Source organism: Megalops cyprinoides, chromosome 18, assembly GCF_013368585.1.
Source record: "Megalops cyprinoides isolate fMegCyp1 chromosome 18, fMegCyp1.pri, whole genome shotgun sequence".
Taxonomy (NCBI): Eukaryota; Metazoa; Chordata; class Actinopteri; order Elopiformes; family Megalopidae; genus Megalops; species Megalops cyprinoides.
In genome coordinates, this window is record NC_050600.1 from 29298440 (window position 1) to 29319740 (window position 21301).

The 21301-nt window shown below is 42.7% G+C and overlaps 1 protein-coding gene across 1 annotated transcript in view; it reads left to right on the plus strand.

Moving 5' to 3' along the window:
• The window catches only part of LOC118793055 (GDNF family receptor alpha-4-like), a 190168-nt gene that overhangs the window by 149672 nt on the left and 19195 nt on the right, over positions 1-21301 (plus strand). The window contains exons 2-4 of the mRNA XM_036550998.1: positions 5904-6182; positions 7810-7890; positions 18098-18443. Coding sequence (XP_036406891.1) covers positions 5904-6182; positions 7810-7890; positions 18098-18443 — 706 coding nt within the window. The remainder of the gene's footprint in view (positions 1-5903; positions 6183-7809; positions 7891-18097; positions 18444-21301) is intronic.

The following is a 21301-nucleotide window of genomic DNA, read 5'->3' on the forward strand; positions in this document are numbered from 1 at the left end:
AGTGTCCCTGATGTATAAATGTTTCCATAGCCATTAATGCAGTTAAAGCCTGTATGTCCCACACAATGTTATCCCGGTGCAATGTACTTTGCAGCACTGCTTGCATGCCTGTTTGTATATTGCACATTCAATGATTGAGTTATTCTCCCTGCTTACTCTTTGCAGGAAACCACACACACATACAACACAAACCCTCACATCCACCCATTCCAAATCCCCAATAAACAACTGAACCTGGAACTTGACTCCTGTGTCCTGACCGACACCCCACTGTGATAGCAAATTAGCCTGAACCTAGTTACGGGTGAAACTGCCCCCTCAGTTTCAATGACGAGAACAGGCCATTCGGCCCAACTAAGCTCGCCATTTCTTAATTAAAGAGTATCCAGAACTGCATCAAGTCTAGACTTGAACACAGCAAGGGTCTCTGCCTCAACTACATGACCTGGTAACCTATTCCATGTATTGATAACTCTTTGTGTAAAATAATATTTTCTTATATCAGTGCGGAACTTACTCTCAACTAGTTTCCATTTATGTCCTCTTGTTTTACAGACTGAACTCACCCTAAAGAATCTATTATAGATAACCTTATTGATTCCTTTTATAAATTTAAATACCTCAGTTAGATCACCCCTAAGCCTCCTCTCACTTAGTCTAAATAGGTTAAGTAACTTGAGTCTTTCCTCATAGCTTTTATATTTCATGCCAGGAACTAATTTAGTTGCCCTTCTTTGAACCTTTTCTAGAGCTTCGATATCTTTTTTATAGTGCGGTGCCCAGAACTGCACACAGTATTCCAGGTGCGGTCTGACTACGGCATTGTATAATTTCAATATAACCTGTTTAGATTTATACTCAAAACTTTTGTCTATATATCCCAGCATCCTGTTGGCCTTTTTTACTGCTACAGCACACTGCCTAGATCCTGTTAAGCTTGGGTCAACCATTACTCCCACGTCCTTTTCAAATTGAGCACATTCTAGTTTTTTTCCACCCATGAAGTAGTCTTGCCTAAGGTTCTTATTTCCCACATGCAAGACTTTACATTTATCTAAATTGAATGTCATCTGCCAGGTATCTGCCCACTTTTGGATGCTGTTTAGGTATTCCTGTATTACCTTAGTTGATTCTATACTGTTGGCTAGACCCCCTAGTTTTGTGTCATCTGCAAATTTTACTATTTTACTACTAACCTCTGTATCAAGATCATTTATGTATATAAGAAATAGCAAAGGCCCCAACACCGATCCCTGCGGGACTCCACTTCATACAGGACCATGCTCTGATACAATTCCTCCCACAGTTACAGTCTGCTTTCTATTAGACAGCCAACTTTGAACCCACTCGGTGATAGCTCCTGTAATTCCTGCAGATGTCATTTTCAATATGAGTCTCTCGTGCGGAACTTTGTCAAATGCCTTTTGAAAGTCCAAATAGATGATATCATAAGCTTGGTTTGAGTCCAGACATGCTGTACCTTCCTCAAAGAAGTCCAGGAGGTTTGTTAAGCATGACCTCCCTCTGCGAAAACCGTGTTGGCTATCATTTAGAACACCATTTCGTTCCAGGAATAATTCCAAATTATCCCTAAGGATGGATTCCAGTATTTTGCATGCGATACAAGTTAAGCTGACAGGCCTATAATTCCCTGGTTCAGTCCGGTCTCCTTTCTTGTAGATTGGTACTACACTGCCATGTTTCCAGTAATCTGGTATTTGTCCAGTTTTAAGGAATTGCTTAAAGAATAGAACTCTTGGATATATTCCATCAGGGCCTGCTGCCTTATTTGTTTTAAGTTTTTGAAGTTTATCTAGTACTTCTGCATCATTTAAATCAATTTCCTCTATGAGTCTCTGAGAACTGACTGCACCTGAAGGCATACGCAAAAACACTTCACTAGTGAAACTCTCCACAAAGTAACTGTTTAGTGTATCAGCAATAGCTTTGTTATCGTAAACCATAACCCCACCCTTATTTTTTATACCTCTTATTTCATCCTTAACTATCCTTTTTTGACCATAATATTGAAAAAAAACGTTTAGAGTTGCTCTTTGCATCTAGTGCAATCTGTCTTTCAAAACACCTTTTAGCTTCCCTTATTTTTTTCTTAACTTGAGCTCGCATATTATTGTATTCAATCTTATTACTATCTGAGCTCTCCAACTTGTATTTTCTAAATAATTTCCTTTTTTGTTTCAAACTGTTCCGTAGCGACTTATTCATCCACTGTGGATGCTTCTTTTTCAGCTTTCCTTTTCTCATTTGCGGAATGAATTTACGCTGTACATCCAGAATAAGCGTTTTAAATATGCACCACATTTCTTTCACAGTTTTACCACCTAGAAGAGGTACCCAGTTTATGTTCCTTGTATATTCACGCATCTTAATAAAGTCAGCTTGCCTAAAGTTGAATACTGTAGCATTGGAGAATGCAGACTTAACTTGCCAAAAAACTTCAAATGTAATTGAACTATGGTCACTTGTACCGAGTGGTTCCCCTACCTCAATACTGCCGATTCTATCAGGATTATTACACAGAAGCAGATCTAGGATTGTGTTCTCTCTAGTGGGTTGAGTAACAGACTGTATCAAAAAACAGTCATTTACAACATCCAAAAACTCTTCCTCACATTTACCTTGACCTGACACAGCTTCCCAATTAATTGAAGGGTAATTGAAGTCCCCCATTACTATTGTCTCACCCTCCTGACATGCTAGTTTAATGTTATCAAAGAGCATACTACTGACATTGCTGTCTGAGGCTGGTGGCCTATAGGATACTCCAACATTCAGAACCTTTTCATTTTCCCCCAATATCTTAATCCATATGTCTTCACTAACACCAAGGGGCTCCATTCCTGGTATTTCCTGAGTATTAAGATTATTCTTTACATAGAGAGCTACGCCTCCTCCTCTTCTATTGATTCTATCTTTTCTTGGCAGCTTGTATCCCTCTACGTTGTATTCATCCCCATCCCCTGAACCAAGCCACGTCTCTGTAATCCCAGCAACATCAAAGTTACTATTACTCATAACAGTTTCCAGATCGAGAATTTTATTTTTTATGCTTCTAGCATTTAAACAGAGGAATTTCAGGGTACCACGTGTGCCTCTCCTGCCCTTCACCCCCGCCCCCAACTGCTCAGAACCACCTCTATTACAGTGCTGCTCTGACTGATTTACAAGCATCGTTTCCTCTCTACTAATAAAATATTTAGCCATGGTGTGTTCTATTCCGGCAGTCTGTCTATCCCTACCCATCTGACTGTATAACCTCCGTGCCCCCCACACCCTAGTTTAAATAACCCTCTGCTATCCTAAGCATACGCTGGCCCAGTGCAGCTGTACCCCTCCGGTTCAGGTGCAACCTGTCCCGCTTGTACAGGTCACCCCTGTTCCAAAAGGAGTCCCAGTGCCCCATAAACCTGTACCCCTCTTTCCTACACCAGGTTTGTAGCCACGTGTTAACCCTCCATATAAAGGCTTGCTTCCCTTTGCTTGCATGTGGTACCAGTAGAATTCCAGAGAAGACTACCGTGGAGGTTCTGCTCCTAATCTTCCCTGCTAGCTCAATAAATTTTTCTTGCAGAACCCCGAACCTACCCTTTCCTATGTCATTGGCTCCAACATGGACCATGACCACTGGATCCTCCCGCACTCTGGCCAGGAGCTTGTCCGCGCTCTCCAGGAGGTCTCCAACCTGGGCGCCAGGCAGGCAACAGACCATGCGAGACTCCTTGTCGCACGAACACACTATGCTATCTACCCCCCTAATGATTGAATCCCCCACTATCACCAACTCCCTTTTCTTGGAGAATGAGGCCACCTGGGTGCCCTTGGGGCTCTTCAGTCCTCCCACTCTCAGGATCGTGGTCCAACTCGTCCTGCAGTGGCACGAAACGGTTGGTCACTGCAATCTCTGGAGATGCTGCCCCTCTTGGAATTTTGTGCCCCTTTCTATGCCTACGCCCTACTGTAACCCAGCTCTCTCGCCCTATCTGGTCTGTATCTTTCCCCCTACCCGGCTTGGGTGAGCACACTATCTCTCTATAGGGCGTACTAATCAGTTCCTGGAACTCTAACAATTTAGGATTACTGTGGAGTCCAGCTAGTTGGGCCTCGAGATCAAGAATCTTGTTCTCCACGTGCTCAACAAGTCGGCAACAGTCGCAGATGACCTCATTCTGGAGGTCTCCCTCCAGAAATCCGATCGTCCGGCAACTCTCGCACAGTTTTGGCCACATTTTTTCCCCTAACTGAAACGCTTTCCCTAAATAAGGATTTACTGCCGAGACAGAATTACCAGCTAAAGAACTGCTAAAAGCACCGAAGTGGCTCAGAACAGTCAAAAGGCAGAAATCAAGCGCAAGAAATGCCACTTAGCCTAATACAATAAAACTACGTTTACAGTTCAGCAGACGCGCAGACGCGCTAACACAACCAGAATCAGAATATCCTAAAATCTGACGCTGAAAAATAGTAGAAAAAGGTAAACAAGCGAACTGGCTAGCTAGTTAAACTACCCGGATAGCTAGCTAAAGTGTGCTGCTTAATTATTTAGAGATTTGCTCCTGAGAGGGCGAAAAACCACAAAAAAACCTCTCATCGGCTAGAGCCGAATTAGCTGCGACGGAGGAAAAAAAGTGGAAAATTCCCTCTCTGTCCCCTAATGGCAACAAAAGATTCAACTTTAGGAGCAGATCATACCTACCTTATGTAATAGCTAGGTAAATAGCACCAATTTTTATTTTTATCCTATTGAATGTAATAGCACAGAAACCACTCCACAAACACAACACAAACAAACACAGCACAAACACAGCAGGAACTCGTCCAAGCTAGAGCAATCGAGCAAGAGCAATCGAGCAATCGAATTTCTTAAGGGTGTGTAGACTTTTTATATCCACTGTACATTAAATAATTTGCTCACCACATGAATCCAAGGCCTTCATCAGAAGGAATGTTCATGCTGGTTATTCATGCACATTCATTGTCTTTGGCATTAGTTAGTGCGAAAAGGCTTCACACGTGAGCCTGCCTCTCTCTTCCTGCTGAAACGTTTGCACACCTTAGTGTCAAACCCCAGCAGCTCCTCATCAGCTTAGAAGGCACTTAGATAAACACGGAGGGTCATTAATTCAGGCATCTGCACAGACATACAATTGAATGTGAGGAGTGCAGAAGAGTGGTGGAGATCAGCATTCCAATCCCCCATTAACATGCCTTAATCTCTACCTGTGAAAAGCACAGACAGTGGTAAATAATGTGTCAACTGGATGCATCTGGCTTCATCCACAAACCACAAACCTTTAATCCAAACAATCTCCTACCCCCCCCAACAAGAGCCTAAACCTGTCAGGCAACTTGCTGACAGCTTGTCAACATGTTTCTCAGAGATTACCAGAGTTCACGGTGAGCACAATTCCACAACACGTAAGCATAACTCCATCACAGGGGGAAGAAGGAGGGCCATCTATTTTTACATGTCACTACGAACATACTGCACATCCTTTAATATCGGCATTACGTGGAGCAGATTCCCAGAAGCTGGTCAGGAATTGATACAATCATGTTGTGCAGCTATCACATTCACTGAAATGCATGGCAGTGTACACCTTATCAGCCATTACATTACTGGCATTTAGCAGACGCTCTTAATCAGAGCAACTTACATAGGTTATAATTTTTTTAAATGTTACCCATTTATACAGCAGGATATTAACTGAGGCAATTCTGGGTTACATACCTTGCCCAAGAGTACAACAGCACCAGTGGCAATCTTTCGGTTACGAGGCCTGCCCTTTCCACTAAACTATGCTGCTGGCCCACAGCAAGCATAGCAAGCCTACGTTTGTCACCTTATTTGCTCTCTCACTCTCTGTCTCTGGTCTATTTTGCAGGGGTCCTGCAGGAGGCACTCTCAACAGGCCAGGACTGCCTGCACGCGGGGGACACCTGCTCGAGTGATGACACCTGCAGCCCACGGCTGCGCACACTGCGACAATGCGTGGCTGGTGACGGCAGTATGAAGCTGGGGCCTGGTGCACGCAACCAGTGTGCCAATGCGGTGACAGCGCTACTCTCTAGTCCGCTGCGTGGCTGCCAATGCAAGAGGGGCATGAAGAAGGAAAAGAACTGCCTCAGTATCTACTGGAGCCTACACCAGTCTGTCCTGCACGGTGAGAAAGCCAGCGGCCAATCAGCACACAGGGCCTGGCCACATGGGGCAGGGAGCCCACCTGCAGGTGTGATTTAAATACCAGGAGATGGAGCTGGCAGAAGGCCCAATAACAGCAAGGCCATGCAGGACTAGCATAGATGGGAGCACCTGCTAGACAGCCTGTTTGTGCCATGGGTCCAATATGTTCATTTGTCTCATCTTCAAAGTCTTGAGGACTTGATCAAAGATGTTGACATTGTTGATTATGTTTAAACTTTCCTATTGTAGGCTTTTGGATTTATCATCAGCTCTGGAAAACGTCCTGGGGATCAACCCCTCCCGTTTGCCGCAGATGCACACTAAAAAATATGGGAAGGAAAGATTGGAAAAGTGGGAGGGGGGAGATGGGAGGCAGACAAAATCAGCACCATTGTGTCACGGAAGAACAGTGAGGGATTGTAGGCACTTATTTTCATGCTGCAGGTTGAACCATGCTGCTCTTGCTACTCACACTAATGAGGACAGAGCAGTGGAGAAGAATGCTAATGCTAAGAGAAGAGCATGGGGACTGCTGCCCACACCAAAGACTTTCTGAGTCGAGAAAACGAGAGGCCGGTACAGTGGAACACAATGTGCCTTCATGTTACGGCATTGTGGAGAGTGACCCCAGAGGGCTCAAAGTGTGGGCATGCAGAGAAGGTTATGGCATAACATGCTGTACCCTATGTTCAAAGCAGTTATCATTATTAGGACTGTGTTTTTCACCAATGACAAATGCCTCTCCGCACTTTGCAGCAGCTTAATTTTGCACAGAATCTGCTAAATCAAATTAGTATATCTATATTTTTCAATAATTGTGGCATTTATTTTTTGGGTAGGCGCTATCCCTCCAATAAGATGTGTGTAGGTTTTCCCCTCCTCAGTCTCAATTACTGTCTCAAATCAGACCTGTAATTCTACAACCAAGATATATTCCACACGAGACCAGGAAAACAGGTCTTTCCCAAATACCCAGCAGTCCAGACTGTTACAGAGAATGGTAAAGACCAAGACTCTGTTTTTATTGTAAATTAACAGCTCTGCTGCTCGTTCAAATAGTTGAGAGAATGGCCGAGTGGCTGACATCGATCCAGATGCCTCATCAGGCAGCCATTTGATACAAAGAGTCACTACAAAACAGAAGAGTTTCTCCTTCTCCTTCCTAAATAAAAATGTCACACTGTCTGTCTAACAACAGTTTCTCCTCTTCAACTTCCTGGATGAAAATGTTACACTCTCAGAAGCTCTAACCCATACCAGAGGCAGCAGGTCCCATATCTGAAAGCCAGCGTTAGAGCCCCATGTTGATGAAGCAAGTCAAAACCTTAGTGACATCATCTCCATGTGATGCGATGTCATTGATGTCATGCTGTTGATTAAGCAGGGACATTGTTTTTCCTGCTAATGTAGAAAGAAAGGTCCAAAGAGGCACCCAGGCTGATATTATGAGAAAATAAAACTTAAAAATTTTTGCTTAGATGTAGTCTGGTGTTAGAGGTTTTATGTGTGGCTCCTCTGAACCAGTTTTAGATGCTATTTCCTGCATGATCTCTAATGCAGGGAGTGTGGCACACAGCTTTGAACTTCTTGTGTCTGTGTTTTCGCAGGTCTTAACCTGGTGGAGACCTACCCATACGAAGCAGTGGAGAAGACCTATGACTATGTTCGCCTAGCCTCCATCGCTGCTGGTGAGTAGGTTTCTGACTCAAGGGCACACCAGTCCCATTAACCTCCCTGTCACCAGATTTCTAAAGGAGAAGTGCTACATTTGTCATTGTCACCATTCCAAAATGCGCACGACACAGTCAAAAGGGCCATAAAATCCATTGGGTGGATTGTGTCTTTGTGAAAGTCCATTTATGTGTATTTAGAGAGATGGTGTACCCTTCACAGCCCCGAGTTCTGCCCCCTGTATTTTCTCTCTTCACAGACTGGATCTAGCAAATTCCTAAATTGCATATGGAAAGTGATAGTTCCTGGGTATGTGGAATTCTGATAATTTAAGTTCTCTACACAGACTTCATAACTATATGACTCAAGAATAGACACATTTGAGATCATGCAGTTTGAGAGAACTGGCATGAACAAGTATGTTATATGTAATAACACATATTCTTCTTCTTTCTCTTTTATTTGTATGGATTTTTTAAAAAAAATCAGCACTTACATGTACAGTAATGTTGTTACTGCACAATTTCCTTTCAGATGGACTCTCTGTATGTTACTTTGCTTGTATTCCACTACGCCAGGCAAAAATAAAGCTTTAAAAAAGAAGACAGGTTTATTCATAGGCCCTGGATTTTTTTCTTTATTATTATTTCTTTGGAAGGAGCGTAACCCCATACTAAAAGGTGCTCCGCTGTGATGGAGTGCTTTAAGAATAAAGGTTGGGGTAAAAGGCCAGGCACACCTTACAGACTGCCTGGGGCAGCCAGCTGTCAAAACAACAAAGGCATGATTGATGCCTACTTTGGGCTCCTCTAGACTGACTTTAAACATTTCTCCTCTAATCTCAGATAACATTCCCACAAAGACAAAAGCTTACACCCCCACCCTACTTTTAAAGGCATTGAAAAACCATTTTTTGCTCAGTGGATTTGGAACTATGAATATGATCAGTTTTGATGAATACCTTCTTACAATTACATGACTATTTGTAGATTAATGACTGTGAAGCATAAAACTGCCATTTTCATTGGTTCACGGCACTTGCCTAATATTGAATCAGGGAACATCAGACCTCAGCATGTCACTACATTAAATATTAAACATTAGCAACATTAAAAATCAAACAGCTTTATCTATAGGCTTATCTCTACTGCCGGAGGAATGCCTGCACTCTCTTTGAAAATTCACCATCAAGTTACTTTTACTGAAAGTAGAAAAATACAGTTATGTATAGGAATATTGCCCAAAATATAGGGCATACCTCTTAAAATGGATGAAATATTGCAGTATGTATATATGTAATTTCCATGCCTACTGTTCACAATGTATTTAAACAGTGTATATATAACCTCACAACTTATTCCCAATGTATGAAAACAGCGTATGCTTTGAAGTCTGTGTTTTCACTTGATAGTTAAAAGACAGCAATTATACCAACCACAAGTCACATACTGTATAATCCATGTAGTTTCTGCAATCAGAGCCTGACTCAGATGCCATGGGTTCCATGTGGCACAGCACAGCAAGGTGGGATGAGGAGCCCAATAGCAGTATTGACCGCATGGTCAGTCGGGGGAGGAAAATTTTTCACAATGATGGATTGGAAATAATATTACAAGCAAACATGCAGCTCAAAGAAATCCATAGAGCCCAGAGAGCAGAGGCATAGGCCTTTGCTCAGATAAAGAGCCTGACCCTGCAATTACCAGCAAAATCACACTGCAGGGTGTAGTGTGTGTGTGCTTCCACGTGTGCGCACGTGTGTGTGCGCGCGCGCCTGTGAGTCTTCGTCTGTGAGACCCTGTGTGTGTGAGCATATCTGCGATTGTATATGTTATGGTATGTGTGTGTTTGCATGGGTGTGTATGTACACGTGAAGTCTGTAAAGCCGGTCTCTGCATTGTGTTGGATTATAAGAACATGAGAACATATTATGATGAAAACAGGCCATTTGGCCCAACTAAGCTCGTCGTTACAATTAAAGAGAATCCAAAACTGGTCTGGACTTGAACACAGCAAGGGTCACGTCAACTACATGACCTGACAACCTATTCCATGTATTGATAACTCTTTGTGTAACATAGTACTTCCTTATATCAGTGTGGAACTCTTCTCTAGTTTCCATTTATGTCCCCTTTTTCTACAGACTGAACTCACCCTAAAAATCTATTATAGTTAACCTTATTGAGTCCTTTTATGAATTTAAAAACCTCTATTACATCACCACTAAGTCTCTTCTTGCTAAGTCTAAATAGTAACTATTTAAGTAGTTTAAGTAACTTGAGCCTGTCCTCGTAGCTTTTATATTTCATGCCAGGAACTAATTTAGTTGCCCTTCTTTGAACTTTCTCAAGAACCTCAATATCTTTCTTATAGTGCAGTGCCCAGAACTGCACACAATATTCCAAGTGAGGTCTGACTAAAGCATTGTATAATTTCAATATAACCTGTTTAGATTTATACTCAATTCTTTTGGCTATATATCCCAGCATCCTGTTGGCCTTTTTTACTGCTACAGAACACTGCCTAGATCCCGTTAAGCTTGGGTCAACCATTACTCCCAAGTCCTTTTCAAATTGAGCACATTCTAGTTTTTTTCCACCCATGAAGTAGTCTTGTCTAAGGTTCTTATTTCCCACATGCAAGACTTTACATTTATCTAAATTGAATGTCATCTGCCAGGTATCTGCCCACTTTTGGATGCTGTTTAGGTCTTCCTGTATTACCTTAGTTGATTCTATACTGTTGGCTAGACCCCCTAGTTTTGTATCATCTGCAAATTTTACTACTTTACTACTAACCGCATCCAGATCATTTATGTATATAAGGAATAGTAAAGACCACGACACTGATCCCTGCGCGACTCCACTTCGTACAGGACCCTGCTCCGATACAATTCCTCCCACAGTTACAGTCTGCTTTCTATTAGACAATCAACTTCGAACCCACTCAGTGATAGCTCCTGTAATTCCTGCAGATTTCATTTTCACTATGAGCCTCTCATGCAGTACTCAAATGCCTTTTGAAAGTCCAAATAGATAATATCAAAAGCTTGGTTTGAGTCTAAGCACTCTGTAGCTTCCTCAGAAAAGTCCAGGAGGTTTGTTAAACATGACCTCCCTCTGCGAAAACCATGCTGGCTATCATTTAGGATACCATTTTGTTCAAGGAATAATTCCAAATTGTCTCTAATGATGGATTCCAGTAATTTACATGTGATACAAGTTAAGATGACAGGCCTATAATTTCCTGGATCAGTCCAGTCATCTTTCTTGTAGATAGGTACTACACTGTCATGTTTCCAGTCATCTGGTATTTCTCCAGCTTTCAGCTCCAGCTTGTTTAAAAATATCTGTCAGAGGCTTGTAAACCACTTCCGCTACTTCCGTGAGAACTCTTGGATATATTCCATCGGGGCCTGCTGCCTTATTTGTTTTACGTTTTTGGAGTTTATCTAGTACTTCTGCATCATTTAAATCAACTTCCTCCATAAGACTCTGAGAATTGGATGCACCTGAAGGCATATGTGAAAACACTTCACTAGTGAAACTCTCCACAAAGTAACTATTTAGGGTATCAGCAATAGCTTTGTTATCATAAACCATAACTCCATCCTTATTTTTTATACCTCATATCTCATCCTTAACTATCCTTTTATGACTGTAGATTTGAAAATAACATTTAGAGTTGCTCTTTGCATCTAATGCAACCTGTCTTTCAAAATGCTTTTTAGCTTCCCTTTTTTTCTTAACTTGAGCTCACATATTACTGTATTCAATCTTATTACTTGTATTTTCTAAATAACTGTCCCGTAATGACTTGTTCATCCACTGTGGATGCTTCTTTTTCAGCTTCCCTTCTCTCAATTGTGGAATGAATTTATGCTGTTTATCCAGAATAATCGTTTTAAATATGCACCACATTTCTTTCACAGTTTTGCCATCTAAAAGAAGTACCCAGTTTATATTCCTTGTTGGTCACGCATCTTAATAAAGCCAGCTCATCTAAAGTTGAAAACTCTAGCATTGGAGGATGCAGACTTAACTTGCCAAAAAACTTCAAATGTAATTGAAGTATGGTCACTTCCGAGTGGCTCCCCTACCTCAGTACTGCAAATTCTATCAGGATTATTACACAGAACCAGATCTAGAATTGTGTTGTCTTGTAGGTTGAGTAACAGACTGTATCAAAAAGCAGTCATTTACAACATTTAAAAACTCTCCTCACATTTACCTTGACCTGACACAGCCTCCCAATTAATTGAAGGGTAATTGAAGTCCCCCATTACTATTGTCTCACCCTCCTGACATGCTAGCTTAATATTATCAAAGAGCATACTGTTAATACTGCTATCTGAGGCTGGTGGCCTATAACATACTCCAACATTCAGACCTTTTTCATTTTCCCCCAATATTTTAATCCACATGTCTTCACTACCACCGAGGGGCTCCATTCCTGCAATTTCCTGAATATTAAGATTATCCTTTACACAGAAAGCTACACCCCCTCCTCTTCTATTGGTTCTATCTTTTCTTAGCTTGTATCCCTCTACGTTATACTCATCCCCATCTCCTACACCAAGCCACATCTCTGTGGTCCCAACAACATCATAATTACTATTACTCATAACAGTTTCAAAATTTTATTTTTTATGCTTCTAGCATTTAAACAGAGGAATTTCAGGGTACTGAGTGTGCATTTCCTGTCTTTCCTTTCCACTCCCAGCTGCTCAAAACCACCTCTATTTCAGTGCTGCTCTAACTGATTTGCAATCATGGTTCCCTCACTAGTAATAAAATACTTAGCCATGGTGTGTTCTATTCCGGCAGTCTGTCTATCCCTACCCATCTGACTGTATAACCTCCGTGCCCCCCACACCCTAGTTTAAATAACCCTCTGCTATCCTAAGCATACGCTGGCCCAGTGCAGCTGTACCCGTCCGGTTTAGGTGTAACCTGTCCCACTTATACAGGTCACCCCTGTTCCAAAAGGAGTCCCAGTGCCCCATAAACCTGTACCCCTCTTTCCTACACCAGGTTTGTAGCCACGTGTTAACCCTCCATATAAAGGCTTGCTTCCCTTTGCTTGCATGTGGTACCGGTAGAATTCCAGAGAAGACTACCGTGGAGGTTCTGCTCCTAATCTTCCCTGCTAGCTCAATAAATTTGTCCTGCAGAACCCCGAACCTACCCCTTCCTATGTCATTGGCTCCAACATGGAACATGACCACTGGATCCTCCCCCACTCTGGCCAGGAGCTTGTCTACACGCTCCAGGAGGTCTCCAACCTGGGCACCAGGCAGGCAACAGACCATGCGAGACTCCTTGTCGCGTGAACACACTATGCTATCTACCCCGCTAATGATTGAGTCCCCCACTATCACCAACTCCCTTTTCTTGGAGGATGAGGCCACCTGGGTGCCCTGGGGCTCTTCAGTCCTCCCACTCTCAGGATTGTGGGCCAACTCGTCCTGCAGTGGCACGAAACGGTTGGTCACTGCAATCTCTGGAGATGCTGCCCCTCTTGGAATTGTGCACCCCTTTCTACGCCTACGCCCTACTGTAACCCAGCTCTCTCGCCTTATCTGGTCTGTATCTTCCCCCCTACCCAGCTTTGGTGAGCACACTATCTCCCTATAGGGTGTACTAATCAGTTCCTGGAACTCTAACAATTCAGGATTACTGTGGAGTCCAGCTAGTTGGGCCTCAAGATCAAGAATTTTGTTCTCCAAGTGCTCAATGAGTCAGCAACGATTGCAGATGAACTCATCCTGGAGGTCTCCCTCCCTGATCATCCAGCAACTCTCGCAGTTTTGGCCACATTTTTCTTCCCTAATAGAACACGCTTACCCTAAATAAAGATTTACTGCCGAGACAGAATTACCAGCTAAGAAAGTGCTAAAAGTAACAGGTGGCTCAGAACTAGGGCTGGACCCGAATATTCGACTATTCGGATATTCGTTCATTGGGTAGGTATTCAGTTTTCAACTCGTTTTTTTTTTTTGCTAAATGTAGGCTATTCATAAAGGCAAACTGCAAAATCAGTCAGTACTATATTTATACTTTTTAATTGCACTGTTAAAAATGTGGGAATATATACCATCTCAGCTTGGGCGCCTGACATCCCTCTCACTCACAAGAGTGAACGTCACGGTGATGGGAAATAAAAAGTTGCCGCCAATCACCGAGCTCATGCTTTGGGACTGAACGGAGGGTCTAATTGTTTCAACTGACCCCTAGCTAAGTTTGTCACCCTGGGAGGATGCTAGCTGCAGCGATGCCATGCTTCTCTCTGCTTCCAGTGGGGCGTGACACCATTTTTAAATACCGCAGCTCCATAAGCAGTGACGGCGATGAGTGTATAGCACGGGTAAAATGCAGAGGACACATTTTGTTTCAATGTATGTGAATACTGAGAAATGACAATAAAGATATTGTAAATAAATATAAATCTCATAGATATAAATCTCAAATCTTAAATTTGTTGGAGCTAGTATGCTGTTTCTGCGCTTCTGTTTCACAGCGCTTTGTCAGGCGTTGTCTTGATTTCGGAGCCTATAATTATGAACATTTATGTAGGTCTATAATTTATCCATGCTAAGAAAAATTGTCACAAGCTGTTATGTCACAAAAAGTGCATAGACCTCGTTCAACCAAACCCCTCGGGATTACAAGCATGCATAAAACACACCAAAGCTTTGGGAAAATGTTTTTTATTAACAAATAACAATACAGTCATGCGTCGCTTAACGTCCACGATACGTTCTGTGAAATAGGACATTATGTGATTTGGATGTTGTGCGAACACCATACTATACCTTCACTATGTCCGGTTACGTCTGCTATGTCCCGTTCTGCGATCAGGATTTTTAAACTTTATTATAACCCTATGGAACTATGGATGTAAATACGAATGGACGTTAAGGGGTGCATGACTGTACAAACAACAGTACTGTAGAATAACAGAATCCTTAAAAAATAATGCCTTTAATTAAACCGAAAGACATGTTGCAGCGCTATGCCGTCCATCTCAGCCGAGAACGGAGAAATGTCTGGCTGAGTCCTTCCCGAGTCATGCTCACCCCCCCCCCTTCCCCCTCTTAACTAGGTCATGCAAGCTAGCCTGCAATATTACAACACATGTGGCTGTCCTAGCCAGCTAACAATATATGCATGCTCTCAATTAATATTTTAACATATACTACATTTTTTCCTCATGCAAAACCACACAAATGTATTAAGGGAATGAATACAGACATAATCATGTTACTCGTTCATTCCAATGTGCAATTATATGATAATAAGCTTAGATATGTGGGAGAGTGTTTTGCTAATTCCACTTATTGTAGCGGGACAACTCTTCTGCACATGTGTGTGAGTGTGTGCGCATAACTTGCTGGGTCTTGGGGTCAGTCTTACTCTTTGGTGGTTAGATTATGTACCTAATTATCTGACAATGCACCTTTGAGTAAATCCACCCTGAGGCTGGAGGCTTTTCAGTGAGAGGCAACAAGGTTTTATAGGAGTAGGGAGTTTGCTTTAACGAAGATATTCAATTCAATTCAATTCAATTCATTTTTATTTGTATAGCGCTTTTTACAACACAAGTTGTCACAAAGCAGCTTTAAATTGTTCCCAGGCCTGAGACCCCCTGAGAGCAAGCCTAAGGCAACAGTGGCAAGGAAAAACTCCCTATCAGGAAGAAACCTTGAGCAGAACCGGGCTCATGGGGGGGCCCATCTGCTTCTGGCCGGCACTGGGCAGATAGAACAATAGTAGTTAACAGTAGAGTAATTATAAGAATGTCTCCTAGGATGTCCGGGTCTTGGAATGCAGTTGGCTTTGATGGGCAGGGCAGCGAGGTAGCAGGACTGGAAAACGGGATGAGGCGCTTGGGCTACAGCTCCGGACAGGAGCCCGGAGCAGGGAATAGGAAGCAAACAGAAAACAGTGGTTAGTGGATGATAAGAATGGCAGGGATGTAGAACAGAGAGGCAGGAGAGGAAGGGCAGAGAAAAAGGTGTGCAACAAGGAAAGACCCCGGCAGGCTAACATTATGGCAGCATACCTAGGGGACGGGAGGCAAGGGACCGGCATAGTCATGAGGGCGACCCTAAGACAGTCAACACCAGATCACGGCACAGGGTCCATGAAAGCAATGACCACTTAGTCCACCAGAGACTCTATGATCCACGCCAGCACCAGGCCATATCCCTCAGCTGAAGGATTTACTATATAGATATGTTTTGAGCCTAGACTTAAAGGTGGAGAGAGAGTCTGTTCCCCGAATCTCAGAGGGTAAGCTGTTCCACAGGAGAGGGGCTTGATAGGAAAAGGCTCTACCGCCTACAGTAGTTTTGCCCACTCTTGGAATGGTGAGAAGCCCGGCATTTTGGGAGCGAAGGGCTCTCTGCGGAAGATATGGATGAAGAAGGTCCTTAAGATGGGGGGGGCAAGCCCATTTAAAGCCTTAAATGTGAGTAAGAGTATTTTAAAAATGATCCGGTATTTAATAGGTAGCCAATGGAGAGAGGCCAGAACTGGGGTGGTGTGCTCAAAGCGTTTAGTTTTAGTTAAGATTCGAGCAGCTGCATTTTGCACCAGCTGAAGGGGTTTTAATGAGACGTTTGCACATCCTGACAAGAGGGCATTACAGTAGTCTAATCTGGATGTTACAAAGGCATGGATTAGTTTTTCAGCATCGTTAATTGATACGATTTTCCTGATTTTAGCAATATTTCTCAGATGGAAGAAGGCAGTCCTAGAGGTGTTAGTTATGTGAGTTTCAAAGGAGAGCTCGGGATCAATAACAACACCAAGGTCTTTGATGGCTGCACTCGGGGCAAGGGAGACACCATCAAGGTCCAGTGTAAAATGAGTGACTTTGCTCCTGATTGAATTTTGGCCTATGACCAATATTTCGGTTTTGTCTGGGTTGAGGAGGAGAAAGTTTCGGGCCATCCAATTCTTTACATCTGTTAGGCAGGCCTCCATGTTTGAAATATTCAGAGGGACATCGGGTTTGACTGATATGTATAACTGAGTGTCATCCGCGTAACAGTGGAAATTAATGTCGTGTTTACGGATGATATCGCCAAGAGGCAACATGTATAACGAGAAGAGCAGAGGTCCAAGCACAGATCCTTGAGGTATATCATATTTTACTCTGGAACGAGCGGAGGATTCGTTGTTGATGGAGACAAACTGATATCGTTCTGATAGATAAGACCTAAACCAAGATAGGGCCTGTCCACTTATGCCAACCAGGTTTTCGAGGCGGTCAAGGAGGATACAATGATCGATGGTATCAAAGGCTGCACTTAGGTCTAGTAGCACAAGAAGAGAGATACAGCCATTGTCACAGGAGAGTAGAAGGTCGTTGAGCACTTTCAGGAGAGCGGTTTCCGTACTGTGGTGAGGTTTAAATCCGGACTGGAAAACTTCCAAAATGTTGTTAGAGTGTAAAAAGGCACAGAGTTGCTTTGATACTGCTTTTTCCAGAATTTTCGAGAGGAATGGAAGGTTCGAGATGGGCCTATAGTTCGACAGGTCATTGGGATCAAGATTAGGCTTTTTCAGAATAGGCTTGATAACTGCTACTTTGAAGGGTTGAGGTACGTGTCCAGACATAAGAGAGGCATTGATAAGATTTAATAGTGGTGTGCCAATTGCAGGCAATAGCTGTTTCAGGAAGCCAGTTGGTATGGGGTCAAGTTGGCTGGTAGAGTTATTAGATGAATTGAGAAGAGAAGAAAAGTCGCCAAATTCAATGGGTATAAAAGAGTCAAAGCGCGAGGCGGGCCTAATAGACATGCCTACATAATCTGGAATGGGACTGGCCAGGCAGGAACCAGAAGTTGATGAGAATTTTTGTATTGTGTCTCTTATCTTTAAGATTTTACTATCAAAGAAGTTCATGAAGTCATTACTACTATAAATTGCTGGTATGGTAGGGTTAACTGATGCAGGACTCTTGGTTAATCTGTCGATAGTGCTAAACAGGTACCTAGGATTGTCCTTGTTTCTCTCAATAAGAGTAGAGAAATATTTGGATCTGGTAGCTGTGAGGGCATGCTTGTAATTTAGGAGACTTTCCTTCCACGCCAGGAGAAAAACCTGTAATTTGGTGGAGCGCCATTTTCGTTCGAGTTTTCGTGTGTCTTGTTTGAGAAGATATCAGCCGCTGCCCCCTTTGTGTGACCCTCTCTTTTCTTTTCCCCCGCCCTAGGTTCTGAGGTCAGTGTAACGACTGTGAACCGCTGCCTGGACGCAGCCAAGGCCTGCAACGTGGACGAGACATGCCAGAAGCTTCGGACAGAGTATGTGTCAGCCTGCATCAAGCCTGCAGGCAAGGCAGGGCCCTGCAACCGGCCCAAGTGCCACAAGGCGCTGCGTAAGTTCTTTGACCGTGTGCCACCTGAGTACACTCATGAGCTGCTCTTCTGCCCCTGTACTGACACCGCCTGCACCGAGCGCCGGCGCCAGACCATCGTCCCCAGCTGCTCCTATGAGACCAAGGACGAGCCCAACTGCCTGGCACTGCTGCGCACCTGCAAGGGTGACTACGTGTGTAGGTACGCCACAAACGTGACCTGGTCTGACCACTACCTTTAGTAGGTACCTGCTGCTAATCCAGAGCGGAGCATTTCTGAAAAAAGTGTTTGAGAAGATAACATCAGAATATTGACATCCGTGTGCTCATTGCCTGTTTCCACAAAGACTTCCTATTTCGTACTAAAGGCCTGAAATAAATAATCTGTGTTTGAGTCTATAAACTCAAAGTGCATAGAGCTGCAGTAAAAGCTTATTTAAAAGCTAAATACTAATTAAAATCAGAGCACTGTGGCCTCTTTTCCACCAACATGAACTAGGTAGTAGTTCTGGCTGTTGCTAGTGCAGTTTGGAGTTGGTTCAACTTGCAAACCTTCTAAGAACCAGTTTAATAATCAATTATTATTCTGTGAATTATTGTTATTGTTCATTGCACTCAACCTAAAGGTTTATTCACAGTAATTTAAATCGATTTAACTCCGTTCTGTAATTTGAATTTTGTAACACAAGAAAGCTACAATGTGACACATTTAAGATGAAGCTTTGGCATTACTTGCCACTTAATTATTCAAATTGTCATCCTTGTTAATTAAACAATCTCATGCTGTAGCTTTCGCAATAGCACACAAATTTAAGACAATCTGCGATGTTTCACAAGCATAGTGTTTCCCTAGCTTGCAGCCGCCACTGCAAGCTAGCGGGAACAAACAACAACAAAAACAAGAGAACAGTGCTTTAAAAAACAAACTTGTCCACTACACACTTATACAATGTTAGCCTTTTGTGAAGCCAAACGTTAAGTGATATTGGTAGGTGAGTCAATGGCAATGTTGGAAAGTAGCATGCTAACGTTAGCTACTGTTACCAAGGTTATGGTAGCTGGCTAGCTAGCTATCTGTTGGTCAGCTAACATTACCCAAGCAAGCATAGCTACTAATTTCTCACATCAATGACACGAATGTCTAACGTAACATTGATTTTTTTAATGGCGGTCACAAAGTTTTAGTTGGTCTTATTGGTCACGATAATCCTGCCCCCAGCCCCTGACGTAGCAATTCTTTGTTTTAGACCAGCAAAGTGTTGGTGCCGCTCTCGAACCAGTTTTCCTGGCTGACAGGCGGTGTAGCAGCCGATTCCGTTCCCTTTAGGAATTCAGGTTCCCCCTTGAGAAAGCCATGTCTGTTCACGGAAGCTCCAGAAGCACCCAAGCACAACTGGATGTACGGAAAGCGAAATAGCCCAAACGTGCTGCTGCTAGTTTCAAATGTCTTGGCGCACATACAATAGCATACATTCCTATTAATGTTCTGTTATTTTAATAACGTTAGCTTGTTCATTAACGATCAGCGAAATAAGTAACACGCTAACGTTATATATGGAAATTTACGACATACTCAAACAGAATACTGTTCAGTAATAGGCTATAGAGAACTTGAAACCGAAACAGCCTGCGGAGAGTAGCCCAGAATTCCTACGTCCTTGATCTACAAAGGCGGTTACCTCATGAACTTTTTAGCCCAGTGCTTTTGAAACGACTGCTGTAGCTTGCTGGGTCATCCCAGTTAATCTCCTGTGTCAACGAGCGGGAGCCCCGAGTTATCTTCGAAAATAAAAAAATTTTAATGGGTTTACTGTGCTTGCGGTCGTCGTTTAACATGAATTTAACATATCCTGAAAGCAAATTTTATTTAACCAACAGTAGTTTCAACAGCACAGAAACTAGCTAGCTAATAGCCTTGGCTACAATCGCTGTTGCCAAATTATTCAAACGATGACTAACATGAAACTGGTTGCTAAATAAATCCACACAATATATCAATATCATCTACCATGCTTAGTCTTTACTCCAAAAAACGATCTAATGTCTGTCTTTGGATCCATGTTTCCAAACCAACGCAAACACGCCAACAAGACCATAATAGTTCTCAGAGAACTAGCAGAGGTGGTTTACAAGCCTCTGACAGTTATTTTTAAGCAATCCCTTAAAACTGGAGAAATACCAGATGACTGGAAACATGGCAGTGTAGTACCTATCTACAAGAAAGGAGACCGGACTGAACCAGGAAATTATAGGCCTGTCAGCTTAACTTGTATCGCATGCAAAATACTGGAATCCATCATTAGGGATAATTTGCAATTATTCCTGGAACGAAATGGTGTTCTAAATGATAGCCAACACGGTTTTCACAGAGGGAGGTCGTGCTTAACAAACCTCCTGGACTTCTTTGAGGATGCTACAGCATGTCTGGACTCAAACCAGGCTTATGATATTATCTATTTGGACTTTCAAAAGGCATTTGACAAAGTTCCGCACGAGAGACTCATATTGAAAATGACATCTGCAGGAATTACAGGAGCTATCACCTAGTGGGTTCAAAGTTGGTTGTCTAATAGAAAGCAGACTGTAACTGTGGGAGGAATTGTATCAGAGCAGGGTCCTGTACGAAGTGGAGTCCCGCAGGGATCGGTGTTGGGGCCTTTGCTATTTCTTATATACATAAATGATCTTGATGCAGAGGTTAGAAGTAAAATAGTAAAATTTGCAGATGACACAAAACTAGGGGGTCTAGCCAACAGTATAGAATCAACTAAGGTAATACAGGAAGACCTAAACAGCATCCAAAAGTGGGCAGATACCTGGCAGATGACTTTCAATTTAGATAAATGTAAGATCTTGCATGTAGGAAATAAGAACCTTAAACAAGACTACTTCATGGGTGGAAAAAAACTAGAATGTGCTCAATTTGAAAAGGACTCGGGAGTAATGGTTGACCCAAGCTTAACAGGATCTAGGCAGTGTGCTGTAGCAGTAAAAAGGCCAACAGGATGCTGGGATATATAGCCAAAAGTATTGAGTATAAATCTAAAGAGGTTATATTGA